This window comes from Zalophus californianus, chromosome 6, assembly GCF_009762305.2.
Source record: "Zalophus californianus isolate mZalCal1 chromosome 6, mZalCal1.pri.v2, whole genome shotgun sequence".
In the NCBI taxonomy this organism is placed as follows: domain Eukaryota; kingdom Metazoa; phylum Chordata; class Mammalia; order Carnivora; family Otariidae; genus Zalophus; species Zalophus californianus.
The window spans coordinates 8,382,742-8,409,591 of record NC_045600.1 but is presented as its reverse complement, the minus strand read 5'-3'; the positions used below and the strand labels follow the sequence as shown (position 1 = coordinate 8,409,591).

At 40.4% G+C, this 26,850-nt stretch overlaps 1 protein-coding gene across 4 annotated transcripts in view; it reads right to left on the bottom strand.

Annotated features, from left to right (window-relative positions):
* Positions 1–26,836, bottom strand: part of ATG2B (autophagy related 2B) — an 83,732-nt gene extending 56,896 nt beyond the window's left edge. For 2 of the 4 annotated variants that reach the window (XM_027569914.2, XM_027569915.1), the window contains exons 1-6: positions 26,214–26,375; positions 7,769–7,931; positions 4,617–4,769; positions 4,037–4,139; positions 2,574–2,736; positions 1,498–1,677 (exon numbers count right to left, since the gene is read on the bottom strand). In XM_027569914.2, the coding sequence (XP_027425715.1) occupies positions 1,498–1,677; positions 2,574–2,736; positions 4,037–4,139; positions 4,617–4,769; positions 7,769–7,931; positions 26,214–26,375 (924 nt within the window). Of the gene's footprint in view, positions 1–1,497; positions 1,678–2,573; positions 2,737–4,036; positions 4,140–4,616; positions 4,770–7,764; positions 7,932–26,213 lie in introns of those variants that run through there. The other 2 variants (XM_027569916.2, XM_035727931.1) reach the window with 2 other exon arrangements.
* Positions 26,837–26,850: the final 14 nt, after the last annotated feature.

Sequence of the window (26,850 nt, the reverse complement as noted above, 5' to 3'; positions counted from 1 at the left end):
TGATCCCGGGGTCCTGGGATAGAGCCCCGCATTGGGCTCCGTGCTCCGCAGGAAGCCTGCTTCTCCCTCTCCCACTCCCCCTGCTTGTGTTCCCTCTCTCGCTGTGTCTCTGTCAAATACATAAATAAAATAAATAATAATAATAAATAATTTTTTTTTAAACAGGCACTTCTACAAATCAACACCTAATGCGCAAAAGTTCAGGTTTGCATAAAGATCAAATATACAAATGTTGAGGACTAGCTAATCAAAACAGAACTATAAAAGTGACTGCCTTTTATAGAAGGCAGTCAGAAGAAGGAAGGTTCTTCCTTCTTCAAGAAATAGCTAATGCATTCCCCAGAGGCATGGGTGTGTTAGTTTCCCCAAGGATGTTAGCACCTCAGGGGATTCCCTGTCATGCTGAAACAGACCTATGGCTTTCCTGTTATTTTATGAACAGGCTTAAGACCTAGTGAAAGGATCTCATACCCCCTGGAGGTAGGACAGAGCAGTAAACAAAGGAGAGGAAGTAATCAGCAACAGGAAGGTTGGCATTCTGATCATCACCTTCCTCTGCTTCTAACTGTAGCCAGGTGTGCCAATCCAAGGATGGACTGCTGGAGATCCTCAATCGTCTGAAAATCTTATGTGCATGCACGAGTACTCAGTTGCTCCCTCTTCCATGTCCCCACAGCAATGTCTATACCCTTTATTATACGTTGTATTAAGGCAAAGACAGTATTCCCCTCTTCTCTGCATCTCACCCAAGAAACTGCATAGGGCCTGGCATCCAGTTTACTCCAACATCTACAGCTAGTTAGCCCAGTGAGTAAACAGATGAACAAATCCTGATATTTTCTTAATTTAAACTACATTTACAGAGATTATATAGAAAATTTGTTTTCAAAGTTTGAAAATAACACTTCAAAGACATTTTTAACAGACTAATATAGGCTTCCTGATTCTCCAGCAGACTGTTCAATACTGTTCCCTAAGAACCAAGTGCAGCTGTCCCCTAAGAACCAAGTGCAGCTGTCTTTACAGGGTCTTCAAAAAGCCATGAGACATCATGAAAAAAAAAATCAATCTCTTTTCATAAACATTGTACAACTATAAAAATGGTCATTCCATTCAAAACACATCTAGGTGGGCATTTTTAGATGCATACAATTAAACACCTTCTATAGTCAACTTCTTACTTCCATATTCTTCTCCTTTAAACTGAAAGTTATGATGACAGAAAGTTTTTAACAAATTCCTAATTTATTAACTCATGAATGTTTCTGAACTGCTAGAATGGGCGAAAGTGAGTGCAGGAGACAGTAGTAATACCTGAGCCTGAGCAGAGGCCCTGAGACCTAAGGACAGAGGTACCAGCTGAGATTAAGAACACGGACTCCAGGACAGAGGGCACCCTAGTTACAGGACAACCCACAGTGGCCAATTGGTGGGTCACTACACACATTAAATACTTGTACTTCTGTTTTAACTATAGAAAATGACACAAATACTGACCTTAGCTCCAGGAAGTACTTCATTCTGTTTCAACGTGAGACTCAACTCCAGCCTACCAATTAGCCCTCCAATCTGCACTGGGTCAGAGGGCGCTACCTCTGGTAAATTTCTAGTTAGTTGTGGGTGTGGCTCATATACAATTTTGGGATTCCAGCTAGGTGACAGCTTTGGCTCAGTTTCCTATAATAAGGCAATTAAGAATAAAGTAATTCTTTAGAACATCTTAGTATAAATAAACCAAAATGCAAAAAACAAATGTCAACTTAAGAAGAGTAAAATATTTGACGTGAAAAACTGTACTATGTGACAATGAATAAACCAGTCTGTTATAGCTAGCAGGAAACAACGGTAATAAAGGCAAATCATGGAAAAGGACTTTATGAAAAAAAAGCACATCTATTCAAATTACAGCAATAAGAAAACATAATAGACATTCTATAATTATGAAAATCTGAAATAATGTAAAAGATAAATTATGGAAGGACTGATTTATAAAAGGGCTCTCTACTCTTAGAAAGGATTAATAAAAAGTTCCTTAATTATAAAACATTAAGATATAATTTGTAAGTTTTCAGCCATACATTCATTATGTAAGGTAAATGTGAACACTGCTTTTGTTTTTATTATAAAAGGGTATTAGTTGTTAATATACCATTTTCCTACAAGACACAGTATCCAATGTTATACCCTGGTAGGAAAGGCATTAATCATAAATGTTGAGTATTTTAAAAAAAACTCTGAAATGTGGGTCTCCATTACTGAATATTTGTGTTAACGTCCAGATCAGATGGAAACTCACTAACATGTATTTTATATCCTAGCACAATTTAATTGCCCTCCTTTAAACCATTTATTTATTTTTAAATTTATTTTTTTGAGAGGGAGAGAGACTCTTAAGCAGGCTCCATGCCCAGTGCAGAGCCTGATGCTGGGCTGGATCTCACAACCCTCAGATCACCACCTGAACCAAAATCAAGAGTCAGATGCTCAACCTACTGAGCCACCCAGGTGCCCCTAATTTAAACTTTTTAAAAATCTATGATTAGTGTTTGGTTTTTTTGTTTTGTTTTTCTTACCGCTGGTGCAGTTGAACACACTGGGGAAGATTTTGCTGACGCAGAAAACTCCTCCCAGAAGAGAGATACTCCGGAGAGCTGGAGTAACTTGTGAGCAAAGGCTGTGGGCTGATGCACGTTAATTCCTGAGGCCTCATCAGCAGCTTCATCACAGTAGACAGTTCTCAAAGTTCAAAACAAAAAGCGCTGGCATAAAACTCCTAAGAAAACCTACTTGCAAGTCTAAGAAACACACATAGCTTTTTAAGGTAAAGAGTTTTTCAAGTGTTAGCACTTAGAAAATGCCTAGAATGTTGTCAACATTAGTGCTTTACTACAGGAAATGTTTTCACCAAGAGAACCTCAGCCTCAAGAAGGATAATTTTATGGGACCCCTAAACTGGAGGAAAAGATTAATAACTTCCTAAAGTTAGCCTCAAGGAAAACAATTCCTGTGCTTCCTCACAAACATCTCTTAGTAACAGTGAGACAGCATTTGGCTCCAAGTCACAAGTCTGCAATGAATGACATTTTTTGAATTCTTGTGACTATTCTATGAGTTATGACTCACTTCATTTTCAACAAAATACAGAATGTAGTTCTACATGAGATTTTAGATACTTTTTAATATACCATTTCAGGTAACACAACCTAATTTCAAAAATCTGCTAACAATAACTGTTTCACTAATAGGTAATTTTATGATAGAAAGACAGAAACCATAACATATCTGCTTAAAATTGAGTAAAAGCCCCCAAAAGTTCCCTATACAAAGTGTCTTCAGTGCTCAGTGGAATTCCGCGTATTTCTATCACGTTAAGACACAGGTGAACAGTGACTACCCCAAGGGCAACCCTCTCGGGTCCCCTCCTTCTTTGGGTGCTTTGTACTATCTGTACATTACTGTACTCTCAAAAAACTTTGCTGCCCACCAAAAAAAAAAAAAAGTGACTACCTCAAAACGACACTCAGCTATTTATAAGGCTCCCAGTGGGCATACACAGAAAACTAAGTCCTGGTTTCTATCTTTTTAAGTAAATCACTATTACACAAATACTCCCACAGAATCCTCTCAGAGAAAACTGCAGGCTTAGGCTTTCTCGTGAAAGCAGCACTCAGATCAAGCACAGGAAAGCAAAGAAGCCCCTCGCGTTAATGAGACATGCTGAAACAGGGCATCGCTCATATGAAAAAACTCCAACTGGAGTGCCTTAAATTTAGCAGCACTGACACATTCATGATTTTTATTTGATATTAACTAAAAGAATCATTTGCTTTGAATTCCACACATTATATATAATTATACCTCAAATGGTACTTTAAGTTTTCAATAAAGGGATTAGAACATATCTTGGAGAGCAGAGCTTTACTCTAAAAACATACAATGTAGTAACTCAATTGCATGAAATCTAATGAAAGTCAGATCTTACTATTTATAAAAGAAAAGAATAGGGTCATTTATTCTCAGATATAAGAAATCTTACCTTTCTATTCGAATTTCAAGTGCAGTTCCAGTTTTGGAATTTTCTGGCACGTGTTCAATTCTCAAGACAGTGTCTATAAAAGTGACTTTTACTCTTCTTAGTACTAGAGTAAACAGGTAACCATCAACATGAGACCACATGTATACTAAATAAAAACTTCTAATGAAAGGAATATATAGTAGCTTAATAAGAACTTACAAAATAAACTGGTAGTATTTCTTTCCTTAAAAATCCCCAAATCTTGAGTTTGGTAATAAACATTTTGCCTTACTGAGCACCTAACAGATACCTGTGCAATGCCCAACACACTCTGCTGAACTCTAAACCCTTCATTACACAAGCATAATAAAGGAAACAGGGAAAAAAAAAAAAAAAAACTAGGGTACAGAAGGACATGAAATTAAATTGAATATTTAAAATAACCTCAATTCTAAAGTTCTGAAGTGAGAACAGTAATGCCTTAAAAAAAAAAAAAATCACTCCAATGGATTTTCCTTATACAAGGCTTACTAAAGAAAGGTACTACATTACTAATTAAAAAAAAAACTAAAATTTTTGAAAGTACTCCATAATGCCAAACCTGTTTCAATGGTTTCAGCAAACTTTTCAAGTCCTTCAAAAGGCTGCGATGCTTCTCCTTGTTCATCTGTTAATTTCTGGCTAAGACATTCTTTTGCCAATTGCATACTGCTGGTCATGAAACTTGACCAATACATAGGTTCAGAACCAGTTGCTGCAGAAAATATAGATTAATCCTAAATAACTTCTTATAGTTACAACAAAGCAGTTTCTTAAAATGCCACATTTGAAATATATTCTTACCCTCCAAGAGATATTTAACATCAGGGTGTTACCTAGGCATATGGTATTCTAGAAATTACTCTTGAGATTTAAACATCACCTTACAATAACGGAGAAGAAAAAGGAAAAAAAAAATTAACAGAAAGAAGTCCAGAGACATGCTCTCATTAAATATGTATCTGTCAAATGTTAATTCATGAATTCATTCAACAAGTATCTAATGCATGCATGGTACTGTTCAAAATACTGTAGAACAGGGGTCAACAAATTTTTTTGGTGAGGGTCAGATAGTAAATAGTTTAGGCCCTATCACCTCTACCCTGACTACTCAACTCTCTCGCTCTAGTGCAAAAGCAGCCAGAGAGAATAAGGAAATGAATGAGTATGGTAGTGTTCCAATACAAATTTATTTACAAAAATATGACAGATCAAATTTGGCCTACAGGCCATAGTTAGCTGACCCTGCTGTAGGGGACCGAAAAATAATGATTAATTCTGCCCTCTGAGAGCCTACAATATATGGAAGAAATGAGATGTGGTTAAGAAGAATTAGTAAGCAACTATACAATGTCAACAGAAAACACAGCTAAATCAAGAGGTTAATTCTTCCCACAGACAGAATTTAATGGAAATCTGGTAGAGATGGCTTCTGACCTAGGCTTTAGAAGGTCAGTATAAATGTAGATAAAACAGAAGAACATCCTTGGAGGAATCCATGAACTGGGAAAAATCCTTTTCAGATCATCCCTCATCAAAGAATTGCACTACACTTCCTTCCATTATTCAAAACAAACTAACAGATTACTAGAATTACCGCCTTCCAAAATGGAATTTAAAACCCTTCTCATGGAATATTTTTAAAGGCAGAATATTTGACTTTCCATAGGAAAATATTATTCTATCTACTCATCATGGTTAAAAAATAAAATATTCTTGTTAATTAAATGCCATTATCAAGGAGGATTTCCATGCATAGACTACCAATTTTCAAAGTACAGGTGCTATTAATTCTAGTAAGCATAATTTAAACTTTGGTGTTCCAGACAGCACTCAGAATTGTAATTCTTCAAGTATATCTTGACCAACATCACTTGTCACTCAAAGAATTTAAATTCAGAATTTAAGATGATTTAGATCATGACTCTATCGTCTTATAAAACACACACGCACGCACGCACGCACGCACACACACACATACTCCAAAGTAGAAAATCTGAGCTACAACAGAGCACAGTGGTTAAGAACATGGACTCCAGAACTAGACTGCCTGGGTTGAGATCCCAACTTTCCACTTAACTACCTATGATCTTGGACACGTTACTGAATCCACCTGTGCTTCAATGTCCTGCTCCATAAAATGAAAGACAACAAACCGCATCTATTTCAAAGAGCTATGGTAAGATAATATTGGTAAAGCACTCACAACAGCATCTGGCATGCAAGAAGCACTATATACATGTTTGATAAGTCAGAAAACGGCATACATATAACTAAAGCTACCACACGGATACACTTATAAATAACTTACTACTACTTTAAAGCTTTTCCCTCCCAAACTTTTCTTTTGAAACTTTTTAATCCTAAGGAAAAGGTGAAAGAACGGTACAATGAACAAATGCATAGGCTTCACTTAGATTCATCACAACTATATACGCACACGCAAATACCCACACACTCTTATCCTTTTGCTGATCTATCTGAAGGTAAACTGCAGGCATCATAACACTCACTCCTAAATACTTCAGCAGATAACTCTTAAGAATACAAACATACCCGTGGCAAAAGCTCAATAACATGAACACACCCAAGAAATGTAACAATGACAAAATACTATCTTCTATACATTCCACACCCAAATTTCCCAGCTGTCCCAGTAATATCCTTCATAACAAAAACACAAACACAGGATTATCTACTTCAGTTATTCATGTCTTCCTCTTCTCTAATCTGGAACAATTCCTCTACTTTTCTTGTGTTTCATGATACTGATACTTCTTAAGAGTACCAACTGGTCTATAGACCAGTTAGTCTATAGAATTTCCCTCATTTTGGATTTGTCTGCCTTCTTCCTTATGCTGTGATTCAAATTAAGCACTTTTAACAGGAACAGTATATATATGATGTGTCCTTTTCAGCCATCACTCAGGACACACATCATGGCAGTTTGACCCACTACTGATGAGATTAAGATTGACCACTAGGATTGTTGTGGTGTCTCTCAATTTCCTCCACTGTGAAAGAAACATTTTTCTCTCTGTAAATAACATGTAATCAATGGGAGGTATGTCAATACATCTCAATATCAAGCTCAACAACCTTTCACCAAATGGGGTTAGCATTCATTGATGATTACCACCGGTATCAATTTTTTTTTTTTTTTACCATGGTGGCCAAAAACATAGTGATGGTCTATCATTTTTTCTACTCTAGTAAGTAGATACTCTACTGCAATAAAGAGCTTTCCCTTCTTCCTGCCTCCCTTACATACTGAATACTTATTTTTAACAGTATGGACTTAGAATTGTTTTTAATTCCAAGTGTTATAATCCATTTATTGTCATTATTCCCAGATTTGGCCAATGAGAACACCTACAAGCCCAGTCCTCTGTCCTTTTAACACTTCTCCATCAATCATTAAGCACTTCCTTGGTTTCTGGCACAATACTTTGAAACTTTAAAATACAAGTCACTTTACATAATCAGTAACAAATAATTAAACCAAATCATCAGTATACTAAAGTTCCCATGGATAAATAGGGCAAGAAGTAACTCTAAAGGTAAAAAATCACCCCCAAGACCTAATATTTTATCTACTGAAAATCTCACAATGCTAAGTAATTAATTACTGAATTTAATACAATTAGGTTACCTTCCCAATCTGTGAAGAATACAAACAGAAACAAAAAAAACAGAAACACGTAACACACCTACCTAGGCGGGGTCTAGGCCGGAAGACCATTTCTAGCCCTTTCACTTCCAGTGCACAATTCTCCTGTAGCAAGGAGCCCCATGGAACTGACAGAGAAATTGACTGTATGAATCCTTCAGTGACTTCTAAAGGCGCATCTGCCGACTCCAGGATCTCATTGAGACACTAAAGAGAAAAACCAAGTTGTATTTTGAAATCACAGGAACAAGAACTCAAAATTGTTAATTTATTCAAAGATGCTGAATATGCTCATATGTGTGTGTCAGACACTAGGAATAAGGAAAGCAGAGTCCAAGATAAAGACTCCCCATCCTCACGAAGGTTACAAAATAGCTTACCATGAAAGACACACATAATTAAGGTGTGATGAGGTACATGAAAGAGGAAATATACTATACTCTTTGAGCATGTAATAGAACCTAACCCAGAGATCCAAGACAGGCCACCTGAGGAAGAGCTATTTAAAAAGTGAGACCAGAGGCTAAGGAGTTAATCAAGCAAAGTGGTCCACAAAGAGACAACAGTGTATGGAAGGAATCAAAGAAACCAGAGGTCAGAGAGTGCAAGCCCACATATTTGAGACGCAAAACTTTATGAAAAGGAAAAGCTGCTTTAGGCTCTAGTGTAGTGTGCTAGGGTGATGAGCCAGAGATAAAGCACACAGATAAGGGAGAGTGAAATCCAAACAGCCTTGTAATTCATGTTAAAGAGTCAGACTTTTATCTCAAAAGCAAAGTGAAGCCCCTGAAAGGTTTTAAGCAAGGGCACCATGATGAGATCAGAACTGGAGGGGAAACAGTTTCACTACCAAGCCAAGCATGTATTGGAGGAAAGCAAAATTCAGGCAAAAAGGTCATTCGGAGTAAGAGAAGCTAGGGAGATTGGTTTGGCGAGGACGGTGACACTGAGGACAGTCAGAAGTGGGCAGATTTTTGTAGAATATTAGGAAGTAGAATTGACATCATGAGAAATAAAGAAGGAATGAAGAATGACTTCTGGGTTAGGGACCTGGGCAGCTGGTTAGCTGGCAGTGCCATTTACTGAGAAAAAAAAACCTGGAGAAGCAGGTTAGGGGAAGCTCAGGAGCTGAGTTCCAAAGAGTATATGTGAGCAGGCATCTAGGTGAGATGTCCAGGAGGCAGCCGGATATTCTAGTCTAGATGTCAGGAGAGCCATCTGGGCTGAAGATACAGAAGGGCATTATGAATCCAGAATGTCAATGAAGCCCTAGGGTGAGGAGAAACAGTCTTTGGGAACTTATGCAAAGTTAAATGACAAGAGGCCTAGGACTGAGTCCTGATAAACAACAACATTTAAGAATTAAGAATTGGGCGGGCGCCTGGGTGGCTCAGTCGTTGGGCATCTGCCTTCGGCTCAGGTCATGATCCCAGGTTCCTGGGACCGAGTCCCACATCGGGCTCCCTGCTCCGCGGGAAGCCTGCTTCTCCCTCTCCCACTCCCCCTGCTTGTGTTCCTGCTCTCGCTGTCTCTCTCTGTCAAATAAATAAAATCTTTAAAAAAAAAAAAAAATACAACTAAAAAAAAAAAGAATTAAGAATTGGGGGCGCCTCTGTGGCTCAGAGAGTTGGGCGTCCAACTCTTGATTTCGGCTCAAGTCATGATCTCAGGGTCGTGAGATTCAGCCCTACATCAGGCTCCCTACCGGGCATGGAGCCCCACTTGAGGAACCTGCAAGTAAACTAGAAAAAAGCAAACAGAGAGATAGAAGGAAAATCAAAAAAGCCTTACATCCCCCAAAATCATGGAAAGACAATTTTAAAAAGTGGTGCAGTGCATCAAAAGGCAAGAAGAGGCCAAAGTTTTTAAGTGTCCACCCGATTTTCTGATATTTAGGGTACTGGTGATCCAACTGAGAACAATTTCAATGGCGTGGTAAGGAAACCAGACTACAACAAAAGGAAAAGCGAATGGATGTAAATATAGTTAATAGAATAATTAAGTGTATTTCTTAACATACTTCTTTTTGACAATGTACTTTATAAATTAAAATAACAAATATTTATTAAATGCCAGTTTATATGTAAGGTACTTTCTGCACACAACAGTGAATAGCAATATCGTAATTCTTTGTCTACAAACCCAACGCTGAATGTTTTGATATTTAGACTGGCTCACATTTTATCATTGGAGGCCACTACTTTAAAAGGCTTTCTTCATGCTGTTTGTGGAATCCTACAGACTTTCTGAAGAGTACAGGGGCATGGGTGCTTTTAAGGTAAACACATTCAGATCCTCAATCCACAAATACATTGTTCTAAAACTGACCTGCCTGAGAAGAGTACCTAACCGTGGCACCATGTTGGAACTCCTCTCACATACTACCTTGTACAATCTCCGTCCTCCCACTTCGCCAAATGGGCCGATCTTTGCCCTTCCTGAATCCTCCTTTGTGCACTGCCTAGGGTATAAAAATCTCCAGGAAGCACCAGCAGTAAGTTTGTTAGTCTTTCCTTATCTATACATATCTTTGGCATGACACTCAAAGTCAAAGAACTAAGTGATGTTGCTACTACAAAAGCCCTTCAATTCTCATCTACTTATTTATGACTCAAGCCTATAACTATTTTAAAAATTTAGAATGAAATTTATGATGAGCCCTATCAAATACTAGTTGTAAGTATATTCATTTATGGACACATGAACTAATCAGGGAAGAGCGGGAAAACCATCTACCCACATCATTAAGAAATGTATTTCCAGGGCACCTGGGAAGCACATTCGGTTAAGTGTCTACCTTTGGCCCAGGTCATGATCCTCGGGTCCTGGGATTGAGCCCCACATCAGGATCCCTGCTTCTCCTTCTCCCTCTGCCCTTTCCCCCGACCTCCACTTGTGCTCTCTCTCAAATAAAATCTTTAAAAAAAAAAAAAGTATTTCCAACAGAAATTTTTATGTTTAGTTTTTCAAATGTATATTTATATTGTTTTGATCGACTGCACTTATAATCATAATACTCACACTTCCAGAGGAAAAATGTTAATAAAGCCTAACGATTACCTAAAGGAAATACTGATACAGTCAGTATGGGAAGCGCTTAAAGGAACTAAGGAAACCACTAAAAAATTCAAAAGACATCAAGTGAGGAAATCATTAAAGGAATTAAAATGGTAATTAAAAGGAATTAAATTTTTAAAAGGAATTAAAGGAAATATTGAGCAAGACGGCGGAGGAGTAGAAGACCTAAATTTCGTCTGGTCGCAGGAATTCAGCTGGATGGGGATCAAAGCATTCTGAACACCCAGGAACTCAACAGTAGATTGAAGAAAATAGCAGCAACTCTATGACAGAAAAGCGACCACTTTCTGGAAGGTAGGACGTGCGGAGAAGTGAATCTGAGGCGATATTCGGGAGGACAAACGGCAGGGGAGGGAGCCTCCGACGACCGCTTCTGGCAAGTGACAAGAGCCGCGGAGCACAAAATCGGAACTTTTAGAAGTCGGCTCCGCTGAGGGACGTCGCTCCAGTGGCTAAGCGGGGGTGGAACCCTCGCGGGACAGTGTGGTCTCAGGACCCTCGGGGTCACAGAAAGACCGGGGGTGCCTGAGTGCGGCAGAGCTCCCAGGGATCGGAGCGGGGAAGCCAGCTGCAGAGACGGAGCCGAGGCGCGGGCTCTCAGCTCGGGGTGGCCATAAACCGTGACCCAACAAGCAGCAGATCCGGGGAGATTCCCCTTCCTCCCCCGGGAGAAGCGGCGCGGGAGCGCAGCGCAGGGATCTGCTGGGTTTACAGACGCCACACGGGGTCGGGTGCCAGAGGTAGAAACGCTTGGTCACAGGCCAGGTGAGCACCGAGTGTGGCCGGAGACCAGGGAGAGCAGAGTGATTGACTGCTTTCCTCTGGGGGCTCACTGAGGAGTGGGGCGCAGAGCTCCCGGCTCCTCCGGGGGGGAGATTAGGAGGCCGCCATTTCACTCTCATCCTCCAAAGCTGTACCGAAAGCTTGCAAGGAACAAAAGCTCCCGAGAGCAAACCCCAGCAGATTACTTCGCCCCGACCAGGCAAGGGCGGGGAAATTCCGCCTCCGGCAAAAAACATTTGGGAACCACGCAACAGGCCCCTCCCCCAGAAGATCAGCAAGAACAACAGCCAAGACCAAGCTTAACCATCAATGAGAACCGCAGAACTCCAGGGCTAGGGGAATACTGCACATAAATTCATCACTTTCTTCCCCATGATTCTTTAGTCTTTCCAAGTTAATTTTTTTAACTTTCTTTTTTCCTTTTCCTATTTTTTTAAATATTTCTTTCTCCCTTTTGGAACCAACATCTTATCAATTCCTTAAAATCTTTTTTAATTTTAAGGTTTAGAGTCATATTTTATCCCTTCATTGTAGTTAACCTTATTTTTTTGTGTATATATAAGTGGTTCTCTCCTTACAATTTTGGGATACAGTTTCTTCTAACAGACCAAAATATACCCTATATCTCTAGTGCATGGCTTTGTTCTAGTCTCCTGCCTGATCACAATCTCTCCTTTTTTTTTTAAATTTTTCTTCTTTTTTCAACCAACTTCTTATCAATTCCTTTTATACAATCTTTTATAATTTTCATCTTTACAGTCATATTCCATCCCTTCATCGTATTTACCCTTATTTTTGTATATATAAGTTTATCTTCTTTAAAATATTGAGAGGCAGTTTCTTCTAACAAACCAAAATATGCCCAAAATCTACTGTGTGGTTCTGTGTATTCACCAGCCTGATCATATTCTTTTTTTTTTTCTTTCCCTTTCTTTTCCCCCCAGTTTCGGGTCTCTTCTGATTTGTTTAGTGTATATTTTTCTGGGGTCACTGTTACCCTGTTAGCATTTTGTTCTCTCATTCGTCTGTTCTCCTCTGGACAAAATGACAAGATGGAAAACACCTCAAAAAAAAAGAACAAGAGGCAGTACCAACTGCCAGGGACCTAATCAATACGGACATTAGGAAGATGTCCAAACTAGAGTTCAGAATGACGATTATAAAGATACTAGCTGGGCTTGAAAAAACCGTGGAAGATACTAGAGAATCACTTTCTGGAGAAATAAAAGAACTAAAATCTAACCAAGTCAGAATCAAAAAGGCTATTAATGAGGTGCAATAAAAAATGGAGGCTCTAACTGCTAGGATGAATGAGGCAGAAAAGAGAATTAGTGATACAGAAGACCAAATGATGGAAAATAAAGAAGCTGAGAAAAAGATAAACAACTACTGGATCATGAGGGCAGAATTCGAGAGATAAGTGATACCCTAAGACAAAACAATACTAGAATAATTGGGATCCCAGAAGAAGCAAGAGAGAGGGGCCAGAAGGTACACTGGAGCAAATTATAGCAGAGAACTTCCCTAATTTGGGGAAGGAAACAGGCATCAAAATCCAGGAGTCACAGAGAACCCCCCTCAAAATCAATAAAAATAGGTCAACACCCTGACATCTAATAGTAAAACTCACTAGTCTCAGAGACAGAGAGAAAATCCTGAAAGCAGCTTGGGACAAGAGATATGTAACCTACAACGGTAGAAACATTAGATTAGCAGCAGATCTATCCATAGAGACCAGGCAGGCCAGAAAGAACTGGCATGATATATTCAGAGCACTAAAGGAGAAAAATATACAGCCAAGAATACTATATCCAGCAAGGCTGTCATTGAAAATAGAAGGAGAGATAAAAAGCTTCCAGGACAAACAAAAACTAAAGGAATTTGCAAACACGAAACCAGCCCTACAAGAAACAGTGAAAGGGGTCCTCCAAGCAGAGAGAGAGCCTAAAAGCAACACAGACCAGAAAGGAACACAGACAATATACAGTAAAAGTCACCTTACATGGAATACAATGGCACTAAATTCATATCTTTCAATAGTTACCCTGAATGTAAATGGGCTAAATGCCCCAATCAAAAGACAGAGGCTATCAGATTGGATAAAAAAAACAAAACCCATTGATATGCTGTCTGCAAGAGACTCATTTTAGACCCAAAGACACCCCCCACATTGAAAGTGAGGGGGTGGAAAACCATTTACCATGTTAATGGACACCAAAAGAAAGCTGGGGTGGCAATCCTTATATCAGCAAATTGGATTTTAAAACAAAGACTGTAATAAGAGATGAGGAAGGACACTATATCCTACTTAAAGGGTCTATCCAACAAGAAGATCTAACAATTGTAAATATCTATGCCCCTAACATGGGAGCAGCCAATTATATAAGGCAAGTAATAACAAAATCAAAGAAACACATTGACAACAATACAATAATAGTGGGGGACTTTAACACCCCCCTGACTGAAATGGACAGATCATCTAAGCAAAAGATCAACAAGGAAATAAAGACTTTAAATGACACACTGGACCAAATGGACTTCACAGACATATTCAGGACATTCCATTCCAAAGCAACGGAATACACATTCGTCTCTAGTGCCCATGGAACATTCTCCAGAATAGATCACATCCTAGGTCACAAATCAGGTCTCAACCGGTACCAAAAGACTGGGATCATTCCCTGCATATTTTCAGACCACAATGCTTTGAAACTAGAACTCAATCACAAGAGGAAAGTCGGAAAGAACTCAAATACATGGAGGCTAAAGAGCATCCTACTAAAGAATGAATGGGTCAACCAGGAAATTAAAGAAGAATTAAAAAAATTCATGGAAACCAATGAAAATGAAAACAACTGTTCAAAATCTTTGGGATGCAGCAAAGGCAGTCTGGAGAGGAAAGTACATAGCAATACAAGCCTTTCTCAAGAAACAAGAAAGGTCTCAAATACACAACATAACCCTACACCTAAAGGAGCTGGAGAAAGAACAGCAAATAAAGCCTAAACCCAGCAGGAGAAGAGAAAAAGATCAGAGCAGAAATCACTGAAATAGAAACCAAAAGAACAGTAGAACAGATCAATGAAACTGGGAGCTGGTCCTTTGAGAGAATTAGTAAGACTGATAAACCCCTGGCCAGACTTATCAAAAAGAAAAGAGAAATGACCCAAGTAAATAAAATCATGAATGAAAGAGGAAAGATCACAACCAACACCAAAAAAATACAATTTTAAGAACATATTATGAGCAACTATATGCCAGCAAATTAGACAATCTGGAAGAAATGGATGCATTCCTAGAGACCTATAAACTACCAAAACTGAAGCAGGAAGAAATAGAAAAACCTAAACAGACCCATGACCAGTAAGGAAATTGAAGCAGTAATCAAAAATCTCCCAACAAGAGCCCAGGGCCAGATGGCTTCCCAGGCGAATTCTATTAAACATTTAAAGAAGAATTAATACCTATTCTTCTGAAACTGTTCCAAAAAATAGAAATGAAAGGAAAACTTCCAAAGTCATTTTACTAGGCCAGCATTACCTTGATCCCAAAACCAAAGACCCCACCAAAAAGCAGAATTACAGACCAATATCCCTTATGAACATGGATGCAAAAATTCTCACCAAAATACTAGCCAATAGGATCCAACAGTACATTAAAAGGATTATTTACAACGACCAAGTAGGATTTATTCCTGGGCTGCAAGGTTGGTTCAACATCCACAAATCAATCAATGTGATACAATACATTAATAAAAGAATAAGAACCATATGATTCTCTCAATAGATGCAGAAAAAGCATCTGACAAAGTACAGCATCCTTTCTTGATCAAAACTCTTCAGAGTGTAGGGATAGAGGGTACATACCTCAGTATCATAAAAGCCATCTATGAAAAACCCACAGAGAATATCTTCTCAATGGGGAAAAACTGAGAGCTTTTCCCCTAAGGTCAGGAACACGGCAAGGATGTCCTCTATCACCACTGCTATTCAATGTAGTACTAGAAATCCGAGCCTCAGCAATCAGACAACAAAAAGAAATAAAAGGCATCCAAATCGGCAAAGATGAAGTCAAACTCTCACTCTTTGCAGAGGATATGATACTTCATGTGGAAAACCCAAAAGACTCCACCCCAAAACTGCTAGAACTCATACAGGAATTCAGTAAAGTGGCAGGATATAAAAATCAATGCACAGAAATCAGTGGCATTCCTATACACCAAGACAGAAGAAAGAGAAATTAAGGAGTCGATCCCATTTACAAATGCACCCAAAACCATAAGATACCTAGGAATAAATCCAACCAAAGAGGCAAAGGATCTGTACTCAGAAAGGTATAAAATACTCATGAAAGAAGTTGAGGAAGACGCAAAGAAATGGAAATACGTTCCAAGTTCATGGACTGGAAGAACAAATATTGTGAAGATGTCAATGCTACCTAGAGCAATCTACACATTTAGTGCAATCCCTATCAAAATACCATCAACTTTTTTCAAAGAAATGGAACAAATAATCCTAACATTTGTACAGAAACAGAAGAGACCCCGAATAGCCAGAGGAATGTTGAAAAAGAAAAGCAAAGCTGGTGGCATCACAATTCCGGACCTCAAGCTCTATTACAAAGTTGTAATCATGAAGACAGTATGGTACTGGCACAAAAACAGACACATAGATCAATGGAACAGAATAGAGGGCCCAGAAATGGACCCTCAACTCTATGGTCAACTAATCTCTGACAAAGCAGGAAAGAATGTCCAATGGAAAAAAGACAGTCTCTTCAACAAATGGTGCTGGGAAAATTGGACAACCACATGCAGAAGAATGAAACTGGACCATTTCCTTACACCACACACAAAAACAGACTCAAAATGGATGAAAGATCTAAATATGAGACAGGAACCTATCAAAATCCTTGAGGAGAACACAGGCAGCAACCACTTCGACCTCAGCTGCAACTTCTTCCTAGAAACATCGCCAAAGACAAGGGAAGCGAGTGCAAAATGAACTACTGGGATTTCATCAAGATAAAAAACCTTTGCACAGCAAAAGAAACAGTCCACAAAACCAAAAGACAACCGACAGAATGGAAGAAGATATTTGCAAATGACATATCAGATAAAGGGCTAGTATCCAAAATCTATAAAGAACTTATCAACCTCAACACCCAAAGAACAAATGATCCAATCAAGAAATGGGCAGAAGACATGAACAGACATTTCTGTGAAGACGACCTCCAAATGGCCAACAGACACATGAAAAAATGTTCCAACATCCTCGGCATCAGGGAAATCCAAATCAAAACCTCAATGAGATACCACCTCACACTAGTCAGAATGGCTAGAATTAACAAGTCAGGAAACAACAGATGTTGGCAGGGATGCGGAGAAAGGGGAACCCTCCTACACTGTTGGTGGGAATGCAAGCTGGTGCAGCCACTCTGGAAAACAGTATGGAGGTTCCTCAAACAGTTGAAAATAGAGCTACCCTACGACCCAGCAATTGCACTACTGGGTATTTATCCCAAAGATACAAATGGAGTGATTGGAAGGGGTACGTGCACCCCAATGTATATAGCAGCAATGTCCACAATAGCCAAACTATGGAAAGAGCCAAGATGTCCATCAACAGTGGAATGGATAAAGAAGATGTGCTAATATATATACAGTGGAATAGTATGCAGCCAAAAAAACAAAAACAAAATCTTGCCATTTGCAACGATGTGGATGGAACTAGAGGGTATTATGCTAAGCAAAATAAGGCAATCAGAGAAAGACAAGTATCATATGATCTCACTGATAATGAGGAATTTGAGAGAAGATCATAGGGGAAGGCAAGAAAAAACTGAAACAAGATGAAACCAGAGAGGGAGATAAACCTTAAGAGACTCTTAATGTCAGGAAACAAACTGAGGGGCGCCTGGGTGGCTCAGTTGGTTAAGCGACTGCCTTCGGCTCAGGTCATGATCCTGGAGTCCCGGGATCGAGTCCCACATTGGACTCCCTACTCAGCAGGGAGTCTGCTTCTCCCTCTGACCCTCTTCCCTCTCGTGCTCTCTATCTCTCATTCTCTCTCTCTCAAATAAATAAATAAAATCTTTAAAAAAAAAAAAAGGAAACAAACTGAGGGTTGCTGGAGTGGTGGGGGGTGGGAGGTATGGGGGTGGTGGGTGATGGACATTGGGGAGGGTGTGTGCTATGGTGAGCGTTGTGAATTGTTAAGACTGATGAATCACAGACCTGTACCTCTGAAACAAATAATTACGTATTTAAAAACAAAGAAGAAGAAGATAGTATGAAGGGAAAAATGAAGAGGGGGAGGAAGAGGAGGGGGAGATGAACCATGAGAGACTGTGGACTCTGAGAAACAAACTGAGGGTTTTAGAGGGGAGAGCGTGGGAGGGATGGGTTAGTGTGGTGATGGGTATTAAGGAGGGCACGTACTGCATTGAGCACTGGGTGTTATACGCAATGAATCATGGAACACTACATCAAAAACTAATGATGTAATGTATGGTGACATAACATTAATAAATTTAAAAAAAGGAAATATTTACTTAATGCAAAAGAAAGCTGGAAAGTAACAGTAAATTTTAAAATATGATCAATTTCAATTTAATTACATGTTCTTATTGTAGAGAAGTCATAGCATGATCAATAAAAGGCTTAAGCATAAAATATATAAAGATAAAATTTTGCAAAGCAAGAGCTCAATGGGAAAAGATACAATGTTAAATTTCCAACTATTAATGAAGACTTTGTTCAAGCATTTTTAAATGTATAATGATGGGTATTCAGATCCTATTGGGTGAAAATATGTATTTTTTACATCAGTATTTACAACACAATAAAAATTATCCTCTACAACTACTTAAACTGTTAAAAACAAAACTAAAGGCCAAGGTGGAGTCACCTACCCCCCAGGACAGCAAATAGACTTAATTGCAGTTTCAACCTCTCCAGGAATGAAATTTTAAGCCCATCAGTCTGGATTTTCTGGTTGGCAACCAATGAGGTAATCCGTCGTGTGGGCTCCCCATCCCAAATGAAGATGAGGTAATCCACCTAAAACTCCCTGCTCTTCCCCCTAAGGAAAGAAGTTCTGGCCAAAAACAATCTTCTCTTTTCTTTTGCTAGTAACTTCTTACCCTACCCTCCTCCCTCCTTCAAAAACCTTCCCTGTTTGCACAACTTTGGAGCTCCCCTCTACCTGCTAGGTGGGATACTGCGTTATTCAGCCAATTAGATTTTCAAATGCTCTTGGGTGAATTTTTTTAACAAAATTATGAAAAATTTTCGAGTCAATTTTAAAATGCACAAGCAATGCGATAATTTTTCAAAAATTTTAAGAGAAAACGGGGCAAACGTGTTTGAAGAACACTCCTTTAAAAGAGCATGTATTCAGGTCCTAGCTCAGTCGCTTTACTAGCTGGGTGGCTTTGGACAAATTCTTGAGTCTCAATTTCCTCATCCATAAAATAGGATAGTATCTATTTCATAGGGTTACTGTTAACATAAATGAGATAATAACGCATAAAGCTATTAACATAGTTCCTGATACCAAGTACACACTTTATAAAAGTTAACTATTGTTCTTTATCTTGCACAGGGCCTACCTAGTGTAATGATGATCATCACTATTAGGAATTCAAGGTGTGTTCCACAGTATGGAGAAAAACGTTTCTCTTCACTATGTACCATAAAACTAACTAGGAAAACACATCCTTATTAGTTTAAACCAAGCTATCAGAATTCAGAGAGATAAAATAGAGCATAAAAATTAGGGCGCCTGGGTGGCTCAGTCGGTTAAGCGACTGCCTTCGGCTCAGGTCATGATCCTGGAGTCCCGGGATCGAGTCCCACATCAGGCTCCCTGCTCAGCAGGGAGTCTGCTTCTCCCTCTGACCCTCCCCCCTCTCATGCTCTATCTCATTCTCTCTCTCAAATAAATAAATTCTTAAAAAAAAAAATTAGCAAGACCTGACTTAAAGCAATTAACATTTGATTTGCACTTATTACATACAGGACACTGCACTATGCTATTTTATATCTATGTTATTGCACTAAATTGTCACAATAGCTCTCTGAACTACGTATTTTTGTGCCCGGTTTACAGGTAAGGCAACTGAGATCAGAAGAGTTAAGTAACTTTCAAAAGCTGTTCAGTTAATCACTGCAGAAACAAAACTATAAAAAAATATATATTTTCACAATGGAAAATCTTGCAAGAGGCTCATAAAAATGATGTGCAAACACCACTAAGTCTCAGAAATGCAGTACCTGGGCTTGGGAGCTGGCTTATAGAACAAGCTTTCTAAGAGAGAAAAATTCTCAATCCCTTTGTACTAGTGTTTTTCAAAATGCAGTCAAGGACCATATGCATCAGACTCTCCTAGGAGGCTTCCTAAAACTGCAGATTCTTGGGTCTTTAGAATGAGAATCTACAGCAAAGGGGCCAGAAGTCTGCATGTTAGCAAACTTCCCAGGTGAACCCAGTGCTGCTAGTGTTTTTAGAAGTTCAGGTTTCTTGAATCTTTTGAGCCAGTGTGATATACAAAAAGAATATAGGAGTCAGAAAGACCAAGGTTTGAAATCTCGCTGCACTGCTGATACTAAGCCCGAGTAAGTTATTTAACCTCATGGTAAAACAAACCCAACATAGAGCAAGAAAACATATATTAAAAGCACCCATCACAGTATACAGAGATGGAAGGTGCTTAATAAACAGACGCTATTATGTTCAAAAGCAAACTAAAATCCCCTACCTTGACTCTATGTCCCCTCTAATCATCAACCTCATTTCTCTTGTAACCAAGGAAACAATTTACTGGAACCACCAACTACTACCGGCCTTCTAACCCACAGCTCCTATGACATTGCTCTTAACTGCCAAAAACAGTTGCCAAACCCAACAATCTTCAGTCTTCCCCTTCCTTGAATTCTCATCTCTAATTCCTATAGACTGCTTCCCTGTCTGAAATCCTAACTTCTTTTGGCTTCTATAACACTCTTCACACTCTCACTCTTCCTTCCAATCCTTTACCACTTAAATGGTGGTGTTCAACTCAGCTTCATCTTCAGCCTTTTTTGTTTCTCAGCCTCATCTACATACTACCCAGGAGCTTTGTGCAGTTCCTGTGTTTCAGTCATTACTGACACTCTGATAACTTGCAAATCTTTATCTCCAGCTCTCCCTCAACTCCAGTACTATATATGTTGTGAGAATTAATAAAAGGAAACCGCATCTAAAGTGGAAGGAAGAGGCACCTGGGCGGCTTAGCTGAGCATCTGACTCTTGATTTCAGCTCAGGTTGTGATCTCATGGGTCATGAGATCAGGCTCCACACTCAGCAGGGAGTCTGCTTGGGATTCTGTTTCTCCATCTTCCTCTGTCCCTCCCCCTGTACTCACACACAATAAAAAATAAATCTTGAAAAATAAAATAAAATAAAATGGAGACAGGAGGTCAGCAGGGAAAGCTCTCATGCCCTACCACTGGTGGTCAGTTGGCAGACTCAACAAGGAGAGATCTACCTTGCAAGTCCAGCCTACCTTAGCTACTACCTTCCTATCCCAGCAGGAGGTAGGAAAATTTCCTTCTTCCCCGGCCCCCCACAACTGCCCAGCTGGGGAGAAACAGTCACAGTTCAGCCAATGAAGAGCCACTCTACTTCACACTCCCAGTTTACTCCAATGGACATTTTCTTTTTTTTTTCTTTAAAGATTTATTTATTTGACAGAGACACACAGGAGAGAGGGAACACAAGCAGGGGGAGTGGGAGAGGGAGAAGCAAGCTTCCTGTCTAGCAGGGAGCCCGATGTGGGACCCGATCCCAGGACCCTGGGATCATGACCTCAGCCGAAGGCAGACGCTTAACGACTGAGCCACCCAGGCGCCCCGGACATTTTGTTTCTAACAGCCCTTCCAACTTCTCCCTTTCCTCTGTAAAAGAACTTACTTCTTTGTTCTCCAGACTTGCCTATAGTTTTGCTGTAGCTTTACTTGTCCCAAGATTGCAATTCTCTGCTATTACCAAATAAACCAATTTTTGCCAGTAAAGCAACTGCTAGTTTTATTTTTAAGGTTAACAACATATAGCTCCCACCGCCTCCTGAGCATCTGTCTGGATTTTCCAAAGTCCCCTTAAAAAAAAAAAAAAAAAATCAATGTCGAAACTTATTCTCCCCCCAACCTCAATCTCCTCCTTTCCTCTCCCATTGCTCCCCACTCCCACAGGGACAGAGAGGGGGGACAAACACAACCTTCTCTGTATCCAATATTTCCTATTAAGCCAATAAACTGCAGTAAGCTACGGTCATTCAAGATCCCTCTACTCATGTTTTTCATATTTTCATAACAATATTAAGAGAAATAGAATGTTTGACTCTAAAAAAAAGGCCCATCATTTAAAAAGTTCAGAATGGCTTATCTTATGGGTTATTTCCATAAATAAAAGTCTGAAATTTGGGGGGGGGCACCTGGGTGGCTCAGTCAGTTGAGCTCTCTGCCTTCGGCTCAGGTCATGATCTGAAGGTTAGGGTTAGGGTTAGAGTCTACAGTTCAAGAATTTACACTGTGCCACTAAGGTACAAAATACTATCTCTAAATATAATATGTTTAAATAGGTCATACTTACATGCAGTCTTATATGCACTTGGGCAAAATCCCCTATATTCAATATCATAAAGTACTTAGAAATTCACTCATTCTGTGAAATTCCAAGGTCTACTACAGTATATGAGTAGGACAAAATTCTCAGCTTCCTTGGCCAAATGGATTCCTTGTTATGTACTCAGGCAATTTCCTCATTAGCCCAACGAAGTACATCCTTGTGATTAATTCCTGACCTAAAAGCAGAGCCACCTGAAGTGCTCAGCAAGTGTCCTATCACAGATTACCTTAGAGTTTTTCTTATGTTGAAGGCCATTTTGCTTTCAGTAATCAATGAGTTTCATACATATAGATAGAAAAAGAGAAGGTAACTGGTCTACTACACCATCTGGCATAGAATTAGTAATCAAATGTTGCTTGAACTAAAGATAATTTTATTATATATACCAGTATAAGCAGGAAAGCAATAGAAAGATTAAGTTGAAATTAAAAAGCTTCAATGTCTCAATGTCTATCTTCCTGGACATACTGAATTTCTGCAAGGAAAGGGTTTTTATCCACTGCTATATCCCCCAGCCCCTCACTGTGGCACATGCTAAGAACTCAGTAAATGTAAATGAACCAATTGATGAAAAAACTTCAATTAAAAAAATAAGAATAAAGTCAAAGTCTTAGAGTTGGAAAAGGATGAGTCATCAAATCCAACTTCCTACCCAAGTAGAATATCCTTCTTTCAACATTTTAAATTTTCAACTACTTCCTTGGAAAAACAATATATGAATATATGAACCCACTACAGTTGTAGAATAGTCTCAAACCCCTCTGCTTCTATTCCTCCCTCCCACTTTAAGCCCTTCAAAGGTAGTGATCTCCAAAGTGCAGTGTATATATCCCCTAGAGTAGAACAGAGCACTTACAGGTATGTGAGAAGTTAGACATCCAATCCTCAATTTTTCACATTTTTAGATTTAAAAGTTGTACCAATATTTAATATACAAATGGGCATTGGTACTCTCACGCCATTCATCAGATTGGCACAAAGCAAAGAACAGCAGCTCCACACTGGGGTAATGTTAAGAGTGTGCCCTCACTTGGATATTCCATTTCAGGATACTGAAACTTAATTTAGCATTGATTCTACATTAATAAAAACAGATCTTGAAACAGTAGGATCTTTGTAAAGAGACAGAATATGGCAAAAACTTTCTGATTTCCTGGTTTTCTTATGGCCAAATATTTAAGAGTTGAATTTAAAGATAAGCAGTTTTCTTCTACACAAGAAGAGTTCCAAATATACTATTTATGTGATGACCCATGGCTATCAATAGCATATGCTACCTAGCAGCTATATTCCAAAAAACAAAACACACCATCTTTTCAAAGTAAAGACACCACTTTAGGGGCACCTAGGTGGCTCAGTTGGTTAGGTGTCTGCTCTTGATTTCGGCTCAGGTCATGATCTCTGGGTGGTGAGATTGAGCCCTCAGCAGGGAGTCGGCCTGAGATTGTCTCTCTGCCTCTGCCCTCCCCCCTCAAAAAGTAAAGATACCATTTTAATGAGTGAGAAAATAACTCTTTTCAGGGCACCTGGCTGGCTTGCTTGGTAGAGCACATGATTCTTGATTTTGGGATTGAGTTCGAGCTCCATACTGCGTGTAGAGATCACTTAAAAATAAAATCTTAAAACAAAAGGAAAAAATTGGGGTGCCTGTGTGGCTCAGTCAGTTGAGCTGTCTGCCTTCGGCTCAGGTCATGATCATGGGCTCCAGGGATCAAGCCCCACATCAGGCTCCCCTGCTCAGCGGGGAGCCTCCTTCTCCCTCTCCCACTCCCCCTGCTTGTGCTCTCTCACTCTCGGGACGCCTGGGTGGCTCAGTTGGTTAAGTGGCTGCCTTCGGCTCAGGTCATGATCCCAGGGTCCTGGGATTGAGTCCCACATCGGGCTCCTTGCTCAGCAGGGAATCTGCTTCTCCCTCTGCCTGCCACTCCCCCTGCTTGTACTCTCTCCCTCTCTCTCAAATCAATAAATAAAATCTTAACAAAAAAAATTCCTCCCTGTCTCTCCCTCCCCCTCTCTCACCCTTTACAACACCCCCCTCCGCCCCCCCACACCTGTGCTCTAAGAAAGAAACAAAACATGTAAAAACAGAACAAAAAAACAAATATCACCACCTCTGATTTCCCATGAAAATTAAATTAAAACTACACAAATAAAAGTGCCTAGCACAGTGCCTAAAATAAATAGATGCTCAATAAACATTAATGCCTTTTCCCTGCTTTGAAGCCATGTGATTAATGACGAAATAAGGGGCTTAAGAATTAGGTTTGAATTCTCACAGTACCACTTGCTGTCTGACTTGGGGCACATTTTTTTTAATTTCAACTTTAAAATAGAAATAATAATACCTACCTTATGGGGTTAATGTGACAAGTCATTAAAAAATAATGCATAAAGTCACTCAACCCACAAAAGACAATAAATGTCCAAACCTCCTCCTCTAAGATAGCTTATTCATACCTATACTAGAAGTATATAGATTCATGGGTCACCGAAATTAAAAATATCCATCAGAATCCCTATCTTCAGCTATGAATTACAGCAATATACTACCCTGACACAGTGGCTGGCATGGAATGCATACTCCATTAATGTTTCTTAAACTCTGGTGAATTACTACGTTGACTGTCACTGAGCTAACTGGCAGCCTGGGCTAGGATGATCTAGCCTGGTGTGGGACTAGGTCTACTCAAACCAGGGCTCTTTCCACTATCATTTGTACTCTCCCTAGTTAAGTCATCTACTTACTAAAAAAAGATATGTTTATTCATACTAGTACAAATTCATCAAAGGGTCATTATAAGGTGTTAGCATAATATGAATTTTTCAGGTTTCTGTGGCTAAGGAAGTCATTACTCTGTTAACACCTTTATATAAAAGTAAAAAATATTTAGGCTTTTTAAACAGTTTAAATGGGGGGGAGGGGGAGGTCACCTTTTGTTTTGCTCAACTATCACCGGCAAGTCACCTATGTTTATAATTTCCTAAATGTACCCTGTGTAGGAATGCTTTTAGAATAGTAAAACTCTAAGATAGCACAACCAATTCAAACTGCCAGCAGCAAACTCTAGCCAACAAATAAAGGGTTGGGGGAAGGAGAAAAGCCGCTCCATTCTTGCTCAACTCAAGGCTAAATACAGTTTAAGTGAAATACAACGCATTGAACATACAAATGCAGGTACAACCATACGTGGTGAGTTAAACTATAGGTGAAGCATCTGTAAAACACACAGTTTGAGTCAACTCACAGCCTCTAGCTGACAAGTAGAAAACAGGTTTTTAAATGTCCGAAAATCGCAGCTTCAGCACTTTTGAAACACCTGCTTTTATGATCTGTCACGTGAAGCCAGTAAGCAAAACTAACCAGCGCTACTAGGGCCACACAACCACTCACAGGTTGGCCTTGTAAACATAACATCAAGCAAAAAACAGGCAAACCGGCCGGCCGGAGGCCTTCACCTAACTTCCTTCCAGATGGCAGACGCTGTACGGAGACCACGGTGTTCAAGTAGCCAACCCAAAATAAATAAAGGAATAACTAGGAATTCAGACATCCCCAAAGGTCTTCCTCATCCTTAATCTTTCCAGAGTGTCATCCCATGAAATAGGATTTGTTTGCCACGGAACCCCGCGACCCCTGCTACCCAAGGGTCAGCCCCGGTCACCACCTTCCGGGGACCCCTCGCGGCCAACTTTCCAAAACCCTCAAACCACTGACGCAACTGCTTCCCTCCCTGTAGACTCCGTCACCTCTGTTAAGTTTCTGAAACACGTGATTTCGGGACGCAACTTACTAGAAACAGACTAAACACTTGATTGAACACATTTCTGTGAGCCCTGCAAACCTTGGATCCAAACAATTCCCAGGGAGGGGTTGAACGTCACCAAGCTCGGGTGACACTCGTTCAAATCGCCCTAAGCATGGGAGCGAGACCCACCCGGCTGGCCGCCGGCGGCTCTTACCCATTTATCCAAGGGGACTTGGGCGAGGGACCCGGTGCCCTGGTACAGGTCCAGGCTGAGCTGCTCCAGGCTCAGCTTCTCCTGCAGGAAGTGGCCCAGGTACCTCTGCAGGAGGTACCGACAGGCCCTCTTCTTGATGGACTCCGAAAACGGCCAAGGCATGATGAGGGCTGGCAACGGGGCCCGCGGGGGCTGCAGGCGGCGACTCCGGCCCTGGGGCCCAGGTTCCGGCTCCAGGCCGCGGCGGCGGCGCCTCGGGTCCCGGCCCGCGTGCCCAGTCCGCGGCGGGGCCTATGCCCGGGACAGCCCCTCCATGCCCGCTCGGCGCCGGGCGTCCCTCAGGGCGACCCCATCGTCCGCGCCGCGCGCCTCGCGCTAGGCCTGGCAGGGACCAGGCACAGAGCAGTCCCCGTCGCCCCAGGCCCGGGGAGGGAGTGCGGGGCCTCCGCGAGGACCCTAGCAGTAGTCACCGAGAGAGGATTCAAGAGAACACGCGGGGAGGCGACAGAGCCTGAGGCAGGTACTGAGGCGGACTCCTCCACCGCCGCCGCGCGACGAATTTGTTGTCCTACGCGGGGCGCGCTCCCGGTCCTGGGACGCTCCCGGCGCGTTCGCGACACCCACAGTCGCGGCGCGC